Genomic DNA, 14,169 nt, shown 5'->3' with positions numbered 1-14,169 from the left:
AAACTTTTTGTCAGAATTATATTTAAAAACGTGTGTTTAGTATTTATAGCATAAGTGTCGAATAGCTCAATAAAGGTTGAAGATAGGACTTCCATGTCTTTAACTAAGTTCTTCTCATAAAATTTCTCATCTTTTAATGGCAATGTAACGAACATGGCGTGTACAGCACGTTTGACAACGATAACACCTTCTGTTCAACATGTTCAAAACCTGTAATAAATTGTGTTTTTATTTTCGAAAAAAATATTAAAATGGGACTCAGCTAAACGAATGTAGCTGCATATGATGATACGGATAGTATTTATAACTGTTCTTGAAAGTGACATACACTGCTGACAAGTGAAAGAATTTCATTCTTTTGATCTATGCTTTTGAATGAGGGAATAAATTGAACCCAAAAAAACGGCCTGCAATCAAATTGGTGTTGATGAACGGAGAAACAGGGCTATCTATCCACATCCTATGCCGGTACGGAAGTGAAGCAGTGTACATACTTTAGATGTGAGCTTTCAGCCAGCACACGATTGATGGATTTATCGGTGACTTCAGTGACAATCATCAACTTGTATATTTATATTAGTGAAAGAAAACAACTAGGTCAAAGAAATACTACCGTGAGTGTGTTTATCTATCAATGCTCACCTTCATGACTGATGTCGAAGACTTTCGATCGTGGGGCGGGGAAATTGTTCGTCGTCGAAGACGACGTAAGGGTGCCCATTAGAAGATATACAAACTAGCGATGTTTCTCAGCTGCCAAACCACCGGAGGCACGTTACCACTCTGCACCATATATGTAACAATTGATGTCTTCTGCTTTCGTTATCACGGTTTCACACACACACACACACACGCTATCTAATTAGGCTTTATCGAACAGTGGCAGGCCAATCCGAATGCGAGTATCCTCAAATATCAGAATTTGTTGGAATTTATTTTGAACAGAATTCGATCACTTCACTATTCCATTTTGTGTTTTCTCACTTCATAGCAAATGTGGAATTTCATTCTTTGTTGAATAATCTACGATTGAAAAAAATAAACAATTTCATTTAGGATTCCTATTTTGGCCTCAATCATCCGAAAGCATCAATGAAAAAATTGACGTACATAACACTTTTCGTTTTATCCTTATTTCGCACACACTATTTACACCTTTATCACCACTTCATCCATTCATCTCTCAGTTCCAGTGAAAAAAAATCCTACACCATGTTATTATTAATCCTTTTCCAGCTTGTTTGTCGAATTTTTCTCTATGCACTCGTTACGCGTAGGTTTTCTCTGTGTGACTTCCCTTTGTCGGATCGAAAAAGGAAGGAACGATTTTTCATTTTTCTCACGAAGACAGGATAGTGTAAAGAAAGTAGCAACAGCAGCAGCCACCGTTAACGATGATGAAAAATCCAAAGTGAAATATATGATTGCGCCCCCGTTACTCTGGAGTTTTCAACGCCATCTGCTCCCTTTCCTTCTCGTGCTCAGCTTTGTTCCTCCTACCCACTATTTGCAGGAAAATATTGCACTGGCCTTCTTATCTTCCACGGAACAACTTTTCCTCCGATTTTAAGACATTCCTCTCAGATAGCTCTTTTTCTCGCTTCAAGAACTTAATCTCCGAACTGAAATGATTTGGCTTCGAGATACGGAACTTTTTTCTTCTTCTCTCATTTGAATCACTTTTATTAACGGGATGGAAGGAAAGATCCCAACTTGTCACTTGTCCCAAAAACTGGTGGGAGATAAAGGCATCGAACACTTCGTTTTACACCATTACGAAACTTGCACAAACGATGAACGAAATAATAATTTTCCTCTACTCGTTGCCAAAATAATGCGAGGAAGAGCTGAAATCCATTTTTCTACTTTTCCCTGTGGGGCTTAATGAGGAATTGAAAAAGAGCTGACGGGACGTTTTCGTGCCGTCGTACTGAAAAGCACGGAACCGATTCGACTCGGCTTTTCGGGTTTCAGTTGAGGTGTGTATATGTACGAGATCTCTTGCTATTTTATAGTTGTGTGTCTTTTCTATGATGTGGGAAAAACGCACAGTTGTATTTTTCTGAATGAATGAAAATCCCGATTCGGATTTCCCTTTTGTAAGTGTGTGTGGTTGTATGCTTGATTCCAGTGATGAGTATCACCTACACCGCCGGAAGCTAAACACACATACCTGCATACAACAAGGCTGAGGCGAACCGAGATTGATGTATATTGGTCCATGATTTTCTTGGATCTTTGAGCATTAGAGCCTGAATCATTCAATTGGTCTGTTAGAACCAATGAGTATTCCGATGTTTTGTACATCAGGAATGGTAAATGGCAATAGATATTAAACCGGATAATTTAGATTTGAAACGCATTCACGTAAGCGATATAATTCATGGCAATGAATCGCGCATCGGTGATTTTAGTGAAGATGTGAAGAGCACTTGAATGGTGCTATGAATCTTATTGCGATCTAAAGTACATCAGGTCCACCAGTCCACCACGATGCTCGCAAAACTGTACACATGACGAAATCATGAATAAAGTCAACATGTTTGGTTGTTTGTCCTGCCGCTGGTAGATTCACATGATACTCCATACTAAGTTTATCAGTAGCTCCGGTGATAACACGACTATAGTTCCAAAAAGCATGTGTATGTGTCCATCGACGACACATTCGACGCAGGCGCTTTTCATCAAAAACATGCCAGTTTCGACGATTTTCCTTTTTCCGTTCGCTGGTTCCGAAAGCAAAGAAAAGAAAAAAAAAACAACAAGCTTCCACTAGTCTAATAAAATGCCATATACTCGAGTGTCAAATTGTGCGGGAAAATCTGTTACACTACCAGCGTCTTTTTGTGGGTACGCACTTCTATTAGCACACTCACGACGGCTCACGAGTATTTTTTCGGGTTTTCCGTGATGCAATTGGTATCCTTTCTAGACTGTCGCCGGAATTGCGTCCAACCGCGTCTGATCTTGACTAACTATCTGATTGTAGTCATACGATGCCCGATTCTCCGAGGGCGGAAAATGAATGGGAAAAATAAATAATAAAAGACTGCGTGGGAGTAACATTACGTCCGATTTACGTCATAGTAAGTGGGCGCCCGTCTGTACCTCCTTTTTCGATAATGCCGTGCTGCCAGTCTCGAGCAAAATCTCCCAGGATCAATATTGTAGTGCTTTCATTCTATAAGACGAAGCTTTCAGTGCGTGCTTTTTAGTATTCGTTGTTATGCAATAGGTGTCGCACACCCATTCCATGAGGTTATGCACCACAGAACCAAATTTCAAATCTAGTTGTAGGAGAAAATAGAAAACGTTATTTGAATAAGGACTAGTTATAGCTTGAATTTTTTAAAACGAATTTTATTTTCATGCACCAACCTTTGAGAGGGGCGAGTTTAAAAAATTACATAATTATATTTAAAATACTTAAGGTTTTCACTTTTTTTATGTTTTTTGAGATATCTCTGCACTTGCTTAACCAAACTCCAATGTCTATATACTAGGACTGGGCGATCTCGGATCGACTCTTAGAAGATCGATCTTTTTCATTCCGATTTCCGATTTTTTGGATCGATCTTTTGTACGAGAGAAAATCGAGAAAATCGATTTTTTTTTGTTTTCGATCTTTTCGATCTCAGAAAAACTTTTGTAGATCTGTTTTCCAGTATACATTGATTTTTTATCTCACCAAAAGTAACCAACATTTACATAATTTCATTCGCAATTATCGTTTGCTGTACAAAGCACATGAAGTCCTCTTTTATAAATGTCCCCAAAAGATTAAATTCTACTTTAAGAGGTGCCAAGTCAAAAATATTAACAACGAGCAAGAAGAGCGGTATCGCGCTCCCCCGTATTCAAAGGTTTAAACATAATGTCGGCATTTGAATCGCTTCTTCTATGATTTATTTCTGTACAAATGCTGACAGAGATAGAACTAGCGGCAGCTACTGAGGGGTGTACTGTAACCAGCTACGCATAGGGTTACTGAACCTGATGTTGACAGTTACAGGTGAAAGGTTGTTTTTTAGAACTGGCGCCAAAATCAAGAATCAGATTCGACTAAATGACAGATGTATGGCACGATTTGCTTTCATGGGATCATTGTCAGCTGAGTTCTGGGCGATTGTTGAATTTCTTATTTTTTTTTTCCAAATAATTTATTTAGTTTTATTTAACTTTGCTCAGCTATCTGGTCTCTATCGCATTTGCAGAAGGTTGTCGGGTATCCAGTAAAGCGGGATTTCCTTTGTAAATTTAAGGCTAATGCTGACATAGGTATTGGGTTTAATCCTGATCGGTCAAGGATTTTTTCGGGTTGGAAATTTTCTTGACATGCTTTGAGATAAGTAATGGGCCTGAAGTATCGGCTAGAGTTAGGCTTGGGTTTGCTCAGCTGCTTGAACTCGGAAACGATCGTATCGTGGCCGAGGATCTCATAAAGCGGGATTTCTTCGAAAATTCTTGGCTAATACTGACATAGGTATTGGGTTCAATTCCCGATCGGTCTAGGGTCTTCCCGGGTTGGAAATTCCTTCGACATGCCATGGAATGAATACGTTCATATAATGGCTTAAATTGTTCTTTCGATTAGTAACCTATACCTACGCGATAACCAGTCCGCTTTCATTTCTATTTGGTTTGCCTACTGGTTTGTTGATGAAAAAATATAAATACCGTAATATAATTTTTATCAATCAGATAACTCGTCCGGCTCAAACCTTTGCAAGGGAATGAGGTGGGACCATCATCATTTTTAAAGTAAAACGACTAGGACAAGATGAATGCTCTGTGGTTGTGGCCTTCATGCTGAGGAACAGAAAAAGGCTTTTGATGTTTGAATAGGAATATGAAATTTGTATTCCCTGTTTAAAGAAAAGACTGAATGTCGTAGAACAACAGATAAATCGAAAAAAAATCTTTTTCAAAGATCGATTCTTTGGTACCGATTTAATCAGTGGATCGATCCCTATGCCGTTTGTAAAATCGATTCGTCAAGATCGATCTTTTTATAAAGATCTCCCAATCCTACCATTGAATGGATAATTGAATACTTGTTTGAAGAACTGTGGGTAATTTATGAGAAACAAGCATTTGAAAAACAGCTATTTTGAAGCGTTGTCACGTTTCAAAAACAGTATGTTTTAGTTTATCAGATGAACTTAAGGGAATATTCTAGTGTAGAGACACGAATTTCGGACGTTTTTTCGAGCTCCATAAAAATAAAACAAAGAATATTTTTACTATCCATTATATCATTATTTGTTAATCTATCTTCTAACAATAAATTTAATTTAACGGAGAAAAAATATTCATAACTAGAATAGTTAAGAGCTGATGAAGTGAGAGGGTTCAAAAAAAGTTGCGCAATGACGTACACGATTCCAGCCCTTCGGGTTATCTGAAACAAAAAAAAGACAGCTTCTGAATCAGTAAAGTTACCGCTATCACATGAACCTGCGGTTCAAAACGTTTTTTCTTACGTTTCCCGATTTTTAAAAAATAGTAAAATTAAAAAAAATATATAACATGAATCGGTTCAGTAGTACTTGAGATATCGTGTACGCCAGTTTGAAAAAACTAGTTTCGAGAATAACGCGTTTGAAGTTCATTGTTATGGCCGTAGCAGGTTAGATATCGCATCACTGAATGGCTCCAACTCGGTAAATAATAGGATTTTCCCACAAAATTTGGTTTAGATCGGGACAATCAACTGTCTGAAGAAGTTGTTGTCACGTCACGAAAAGTATACGATTCATTCCAACATAACGTGACCACAATTTGACTAACTTTTTTCACGTTTTCATGTATAAAACACACAAAATTAAACGATGTTATAGTAAAATTGAGAAAATTTCCAACAAGAATCATTAATTGGAGAATATTTTGTACCTGACTTTTTGCTGTTTCGGACTGTTGAACATATATGGTTAAGGCGAAGGTGGAAGGAAACCACAAATGGCTGCCACAATGGCGCTCATCTCCCTCCCTCACCCTTCGCCCGAAAATCAATAATTTTGCGAAACATTGTGAAGAAAATGATATTTTTCGCACACTTCCCATCAAGTAATATCAACCAAACTCTAATCGATTACTCACAAGATATTAAATTTTCATCTGCCGTCGCAATGTCTAGTGGAAAACGTCAGAATATTCGAGCTAGTGCTCTGAAAGTTAAATTTTCATTTTTCAATTTTCCGCAATGGTTTTGTTTGTATTGGTTAAAGCATCTTAATTTTTTCGACACTGATGTGTAACGCTAAGGATAGGAATAGGGCTCTCAGGGTCGCTTATTCCTAAGTCGGCTACCTTCATACTTCCTCTTGTAGCAAACAGGAGCACTTTCGTGTATTTTACACTTCCAGAGGACCTTACGCATCTGTAGGGCTACCTGCTAAGGCCCCACGCTTGCACCGCTCAACGGTCGTGCAGTGCTAACACACACTTCCGACCGACTGAGGACGAGGGCTGATGACTCCTTCCGAGTCCGGAGAACGAATACAAACCAGGGACAGTGGTAGCAGAGGATCACAATTATATTTTAATTAATTCAATTTTCCTTCTCGCTTTATTCTTTCTTCCTTCACTTTCCTTTTTCATATATCCCTGTTTCAACTATTTCCTGTTTCCTATCGTTTCCTCATTTACCCTATTTGTGACGTCACAACTTTTCATGCGTTATACTTGCGGTAACGGTGGTGTGGACTTTTATCTCTCTGGGTCTTTGGGTTTATTCCTATCCAGCTGGATGGTGCGGCTGTCTCGTGGGCGGGTTTCCAGAATTCCACCCGTTGCAGGCCTTTATTCACGCCTGCTTGCAATGGCGGATACTGTAAGCGAACATAACCCAGAAGATGGCGGATTTTGCACGTGCCTCTTCTCCTAGATTCCGGACGCAGCTGTGGAAAAAAACCACACGGTATTAAAAAAAAAAGCCCGCTGGACGGACCTGTCCAGCGTATTAATTTATGGATCGAGTTCGCGTTACTTATTACACAAGACTACACATTACCTTTTTCAGTTTCTACTTCTTCTCTCCTCTTTCCTTTTGTCTGACCATTCTTTTTATTCAAAGACCTTTTCTTTATTCCAAATTTCTGTAAAACATAACTACATATAACCTTTTCATTTTCCAATTCATGATTTCGACTAACCTTTAAACTTTCCCATGTATTCCTCTTTCACCTCTCTCCACACTTTTTTTAATCTTCCAATTTAATTAGTTCCGGCGCGCACTTCTTACTTTCTTGATTGGTTGAAGTCGTTTGCCGGCACTGCTTTTTCTTACCGAGCTTTCTGGTTTTTGTATGTGTGGGGGAATAATGTTTTTTCTCTTCCTATTTGTGAAACGAGTAGGTCGTTTCAGAGAGATTTTATTAGAGTTACGCCTATTGTTATATCACCTGCACTGCTAGAATCAGACACTCAAAATAATCGATGAAGATTTTAGTAGACTCGATCAAGATTAGATTAATGAATACTTAAAGAATAATATCGGCAACAGGAAATAGAGACAGGAATAAAATGAATTTTTCTAGAAGATTCGAAAGGTTTCGCAATCGGAAAGAATTGAGGAATCGATCTTCCCATTCTGAGCAGCCGAGTGAAATAGTTCAATTTAGTGAAAAACGAGTGACATTTCTTTGAATATTTTTTTTAAAAGTAAAATAGAAAGGTGTTAAAATTAAAGGTAGTATTAAAGGTTTCTATATTTCCAGATATTCTCGGAGTGATTTGAATAATTAAAAAAAATAAATAAATCGTGAGTTGTGCGATTATTCAAATCAAATAATACTGAGTTTATTGTTGCTCTATAAAAAAAAGAAAACCTTTTATTCATGGTGTTTTTTTTTATTTAGGACAATAGTACAATTATTTAGAAAACATTAGTTAGTGCAGCACTGTTCTTTGCACCTAGAAAACGGAGGTAACTATAAAAAAAACAATATTGGTTTTGGTGTACATTTTTATTGAACAAGGCAATTCTACAGCCTTGGTGGCTCCGTGTTCAGGTTATCTTTTACGTTTCGGCGATCAGTCATGGCCTGTAGTTGGTGCACGGTAAATCCCCCGGAGTGGTCTATCGCCTCGTGGTTGCGGACCACTATAGACCATTCTGGAGTGTGTTGGTCATCGAGAGAGAAGCTCGGCCCCGTGTGTGTCGCCCGCCATACGCGACCCTACTCCGGCAGGGTTGTACTCAGGACGGGAAAGTCTACCAACACCAGCGTGATTTACCGAAACTCACATCGATGCGAAGTTTGGTGTCTGAGCGGTGAGATCACCACGCTGCTCCACCTTTTTGATGCCCCACCGTTGCTGCAGGTCCATACCGGTATAGAAATTCAAAATTCGTGAGTACCCTGAAAAACCAATACGTGATAGCACGGACCACCACCACCGTTACACAGAACACAAAATTAGTAGGGACACCACACTGTATTTAGTAGGAAGTTACTGTTGAGGTAACACAAAACAGAGTGACGTCACAAACGAAGATTTGTTGAGAATTAGGAGTTAGGAATTGGATGAAAATAAAAACAAAATCATAAGAAAATTTCTGGAAAATTTGGCTATTTTTTTCCATTGATTAAAGTTTAGACCTAAATTTTAAATTGGATTTATTTAAATTTTGGTTAGAAAGAAAAGATCGATTTTCAAATTTGGGATAGAGAAAGCTTTCAGATTTCGTGAAGCTATTTTCTGTTAGTGTTGGAGAAGAAAATCGAAGGAGGATACTGTTGCGAGGCCTACGGTACACGCTAGTCCGGGCAACCACTCATCCGAATCCCGACAGAGAACCTCTGTCCTCTGGCGCAAAAGTCGGCGATTTTGCAGGCCCGCGCAGCACCCCCCTTAAAGGTGAAGAGTACATGCTTTTTTTAAATCGTTTATTTGTACAGGCTCAGCTACATAAGTTTAAAGGACCCAAATTCTATATATATTTTTAGTTCTAAAGCTTATTTACAATTTTGCTTATTCTACGGTTAATAGGATGGGGAACCAATTACTCGCGGATGACTCGAGGTTAGTAGGGTGACAATTTTCATTTAGGGAGAGGAAGGGGCATAAGGAGGTTTTAAGGAAAAAAATAAATTTGGGACATGTAATCGAGGTCTAACCGAGCCAACACATCCCGCACTGGTTCATTGGGTTGTTTCCCTTGGGCCCGAAGAGAGATTTCTAAATTCGATCTGGCGACAAGATGCACCTCGCACGACCAAACATCATGCTCGATGTCGTGATAACCTTGACCACAGACGCAGATATTGTTGCTGGCAAGATTCGTGAGAAGTCGTGAGAAGGTGCGAATAAAGTCCCGACTCAAGTCCAGACTTTTGAACCATTGTTTGAGGCTAACCTTAGGGATAATTGAGTGGAGCCACCGGCCCAATTTATCTTCGTTCCATTTGCGTTGCCAGTTAGCGATGGTATTTTTACGGACTAAGGAGTAAAATTTATTGAACCTTTGCTAATGAGTCAGCCCTCTCATTACCCGGAATTGAGCAATGTGATGGGACCCAGACAAAGGTAAAAACATAAGAGCACCTGGATAAAGCACTCAAAATTTCTGGTATTCTCTCGAGGAAGTACGGCGAGTGCTTTTCCGGCCCCATTGAACGGATAGCTTCGACAAACTGCAAACTACTGTTACATTGTAACTGATAGACGACTGCGTCGCAGATCGTTCGAACGATCCTCGATCGTTGGTAATCTGAAATTCCATGGATATCCTGCTTCATGGACAGATCAAAATGTACAGAGCAATTAATGTAGTCAGGAAAACAAACACGGTTGGGAATATACGAAGAAGGAACAACCTGCATGGAGATGAATTCATGATATGAGCTTATGAATCCAGAATGGAAATTTAGCTCGATTAGCTGCTCAAAATTCCCGATCACCAATGGGTTCATAACCTTACACCGGATGAGGAACCGAAGAGATAACCAATCTATAAGTGGGAGTACGCCTGCCAAAATTACGAGACTCATGGTGTGCGTTGAGGGCATATATCCAAACGCAATACGGAGACAAAGATACTGAATTCGTTCGAGTTTAATGAGGTGTGTTTTGGTAGGTGATTGATAACAGAAACTACCACACTCCATCACTGAGAAATACTTGTTCGATACAACATTTTAAGATCTTCCCAAATTTACCCAAAAGTTGAAACTTTGGTTTTGCTGTTCTATACTTCCTAGAAAAGACAACCATTTCTGTTTTCTCCGTGGAGAATTTTATCCCCAGATCAGGTTGAAAAATTGTTCAAAGTATTTTGTAAGGGTCCTTGCAGGTTGGATTCTTCTGATCCTACGACAGACACCACTCCATCATCTGCAAGTTCTCTTAAGCTGCAATTTTGTGTAAGGCGATTGACAATGTCGCCCATGTAAGAGACCAGACTTACTTCCGTATCTCCGTGAGTTCAAATATTTCTCAGCAAGCTGTATAACATATTATTCAATAGAGGCGACAGACTCCGAGAGTGTAATTTGTCTGACAAAATCTCTATTGAAACATAATCAAAGCCCCCCTTTATGTCCAACAATACTGAAGCCATTTGTTTTTATTCGGCGTAAGCCATTTGAATTTTCTGAAGAAAACAATGCAAGACAATAATTGGTCCCTTTACCCCTGCGGAACCATATTGTGTATCTGAGATTTGTTTCAACCCATCGATCAAGGCGAAACGATACGTTTGAAAATTTTCAATGGTTCCACGTTTCCGAAAAGCTTCAAATGTGTTCGATTTATCCTGATAAAGCTTGTAACATTGGCTATCCCACCATGGATTGAGAGGCCTTCGACGAATAGTGAAACTTGGGATGGGTTTCGTTTGAGCGCGAACTGCGCTGTCGTAGATCAAACGAGAAAGGAAGTTATATTCTTCCAATGGAGATAAACCATCTCAGAAATTGATGGCTACAGCAATCGCGTCCGCATATTTTTTTCCAGTCAATGTGTCTTGTAAGGTCGTATACCATGTGATTCAGGAAAATGTAACCCATTGGTGATAGAAACTTTGATTGACAAGTGATCACTACTGTTGGGATCCTGGATTACATTCCACTTTCAATCTAACGATAGTGAATTCGAGCAAAGTGAAATATCAAGAGCACTTGGGTTAGCAGGAGGTTTCGGTACACGTGTTGTTTCCAACCTTTTACTTATTATGTTGTTTCCAACACGTGTACCGAAACAGTCATATTGAAGTTGTTACAAAGGTCATATATCAACAATGAACGATTGTTGTCATCAATTGCCGCAGAATTATCTTTATTGAGATGACAATGGTTCTGATGGAGTCGGAGACATTAAAACACGTGAAGACTCGATCCACAATGTCAGTCAACTTTATAAATCCCGATTGGGAGGTTGCACTTGAAGGTAAAATAGGGACAGCTGGGGTTTTTGATGTCCCCTCGAGTGCTGGGTCGACCGAAGGTGAACTATTCCAACGGAAGCCAGGAGGAACCTTATTTTGCTTATTCGCTGTACTCGATTTTTTAGGCAAGCTAACAGGGGGTATCACCTTGAATTTTGGGAGTGATCACATTTTTGCGCCGAGGATTCCCTTGAAAAATGAGCGGTGTGCCCTCGTTAGCTGTGTCGGTTCACTTTTGTAGAAGTTATTCAAATTTGTTGCGTGAGCGTTTAATCTGAAAGAGCCTGTACTACTCCCAGACGATGCCGTTATGGTGATGTATCCAGTTGTACAGTCGCCGATCCAGATCGCTGCTAGGATGCTGCTTCCTCTGTTCCGGTTCCCTTGGGCACTTTACTTCAACATACGAAAAAAAAAACAACTCGATGGGGAGAGGAAAAAATAACTTCGAAGCCAATGCTTGTAGCGGAGAAGTGACAAAGCACAGGAATGAAACTGAATTTTGTCGCACCGGTTTTCAACTTCTGACAGCTATCAGTGCGTCTTGCTAAAACGGGTTGCGTTAATTGCGTTAAACTTGCGGTTTTCAAAGTTGTCATACTAGTATAAGTGCTCGTCGCCAGATTTCGCATATGTTGTATTTGAATAGGCATTTAAATTTAATTTGATTTTTTTGCATCAAAGTGGTACTAATGTTTTGTCCGACACTGTATTTTTCTTACATTTTAGTGTATAAATGATAGTTTTGGATGAATTATTCTGAATAATAGTGGTTTGAGTAGTACAGTAGTTTGGAATCTTTGCAGATAGCATACTAAATTTGATTGAAGGCATCGTGTAAAATAGAGGAAATTTTTGGGCGATTTATACGATCTATTAGGAACGATTCCCGCATTCATCGTTTTCTCAGAGTTTGGCTCTTTGGTTGCGACTAATAGGATAAACTGAATTTTTGGAAGAAATAGATTATTTTCGATGTTTTCGCATATATACATATCTTCTAATCGGAGTAGTGGTGGATCAGGTGGTGTTTTTTTACGAAAATATTTGTTGATGGTGTGCTAATTTAAATTTCGGCATGCAGCAGGTCAGCATAATTTCTGCAGTTTAGAAAGACAATGCAAAAGTTCGGGTCGATTTAGGAGATTTTGAAGAAGTTATGTCGGTTACCTTTTAAGGTATCCCAAAAATAACACCCCGCCGTCACGATTGAAGTTCTACACATAGGAAAATCATCGATAGAAAACTTCCTTTGGTAATGCAAACATTAGTAGAATATAAATTTTTTTTATACATATTGTCAACTATCCCACATCACTACCAGAGGGTAGTATATTTTACCCGATAACATTAGTATACTTGAATGTTGTCATATTTGAAAACTGGTGAGAAAAGCGCGTATTAACCATTTTTATTGTTATAGTTATAATAAGGATATAATTCTAATATAGGCATTTTTGCCGGAAAATGTAGTCGATATTGGGCTTACGAATCATGCTTCTGCTTGACATATATGTTTATTAGTAGAGGAACTGGTACAAATTCGGTACCCCGTGGGTAATTTGGTACCCACCCGGATCTCCACCAGTAATGAGCGCACTCTGGTGGTGAATAAAAAAAAGTGTTCTAGTAATGTAGTAACAAACGTCAGATGCCAAAAACCCAAAATATCTGTATTTAAAAAAAAAATCAAGTTTTGTTGTTTTTGAAATCTCGAAAGTTTTTCATGTGCGTCTTTTGAAAAATCATTAAAAATCGAATAGTGAGCCGATTTCAAATATTAAAGCTGATTTGGATCAAGAAATTAATGTTCTTCAACGAATTCGAGTAAGTGTACCGATATTTTAATCACAAATTTCATAGATTTCATTCCAAAGTGAAAATTCGGGTAATTTGGCACCCCAATGTAAACATAGTGTTGATGAAACACTATGCTAAGTATTGCATGCCCATGCAGCAAAATTAAATATCGCCCGATTTGGGGATTGATTCGTTTTTTAGTTAGAAATAAATCGAGATGAAATTTGTTCACTTTTTCTTGAAAAAATCGTTTTTTTTGTTCCTCTTTGTTTTGTAAAATTGCATGCTTTTTCGTCAAAGTTGAGTTAATTTACGTAAGATAGTGTACTTCACTTCTATTTTGTATGAAAATTTCAAAAAATACATTTTTCAGTGATTTCAGGACGATTCTTTTAACTTGAAAAAATAAAAAATGGGGTGCCAAATTTATACCCAGGCATCTCGGGCACTCGAATTTGAGTTGTTTCACTTCTATGCTCAAAGCTACGAGCCAAATCAAGATTTTTTAATTCGGTTTGCGGGGAAATGTCCGCAATAGATCCCTTCATAAACTGACGTAATATGAAGAAATTCCGAGCATTGGCCAAGAGCTAAGTCAAAAAAACAAAATGGGGCACCGAATCTGTACCAGTTCCTCTACGGTAGAAAATGACTATAGATTAGCAGCATTTATTTTTAATTATTTCTTTCAGTGTATAGAGTGTACACGCAATGCGCAACGTAACATATCGCCGGAAAGAGTTTGGTTCTCTCGGTTACCTCTTCAGGTTTCCTAAAAAAAATCTACGCAGTTGCGATTTAAGTTCTATAAAGCGTACGCGTGATGAATAACAGAATATATCGCCAGCTTGGTTGATTTATAAGAGCTATCTCGGCTACCTTCTCAGGTTTCCTACAGCGATTGAATTTCGATGAAAAGTACGTGCGGAAAATAATAGATTCCAATCAGTTTTACAGGTTTTCCTTATCAGTATAGTATA

The 14,169-nt window shown here is 38.6% G+C and overlaps 1 protein-coding gene across 10 annotated transcripts in view; it reads right to left on the bottom strand.

Annotated features, from left to right (window-relative positions):
• LOC129775927 (uncharacterized) overlaps positions 1-3,060 on the bottom strand; it is a 57,332-nt gene extending 54,272 nt beyond the window's left edge. The window contains exons 1-2 of one of the 10 annotated variants that reach the window (XM_055781195.1): positions 2,835-3,060; positions 643-1,297 (exon numbers count right to left, since the gene is read on the bottom strand). In XM_055781195.1, the coding sequence (XP_055637170.1) occupies positions 643-721 (79 nt within the window). In that variant the 5' untranslated portion in view covers positions 722-1,297; positions 2,835-3,060. Of the gene's footprint in view, positions 1-642; positions 2,010-2,834 lie in introns of those variants that run through there. The other 9 variants (XM_055781199.1, XM_055781197.1, XM_055781200.1 and 6 more) reach the window with 9 other exon arrangements.
• Between the last annotated feature and the right edge of the window lie 11,109 nt (positions 3,061-14,169).

This window comes from Toxorhynchites rutilus, chromosome 3 (genome assembly GCF_029784135.1).
Source record: "Toxorhynchites rutilus septentrionalis strain SRP chromosome 3, ASM2978413v1, whole genome shotgun sequence".
Classification (NCBI taxonomy): Eukaryota; Metazoa; Arthropoda; class Insecta; order Diptera; family Culicidae; genus Toxorhynchites; species Toxorhynchites rutilus.
This window is presented reverse-complemented; position numbering and strand designations above follow the sequence as displayed.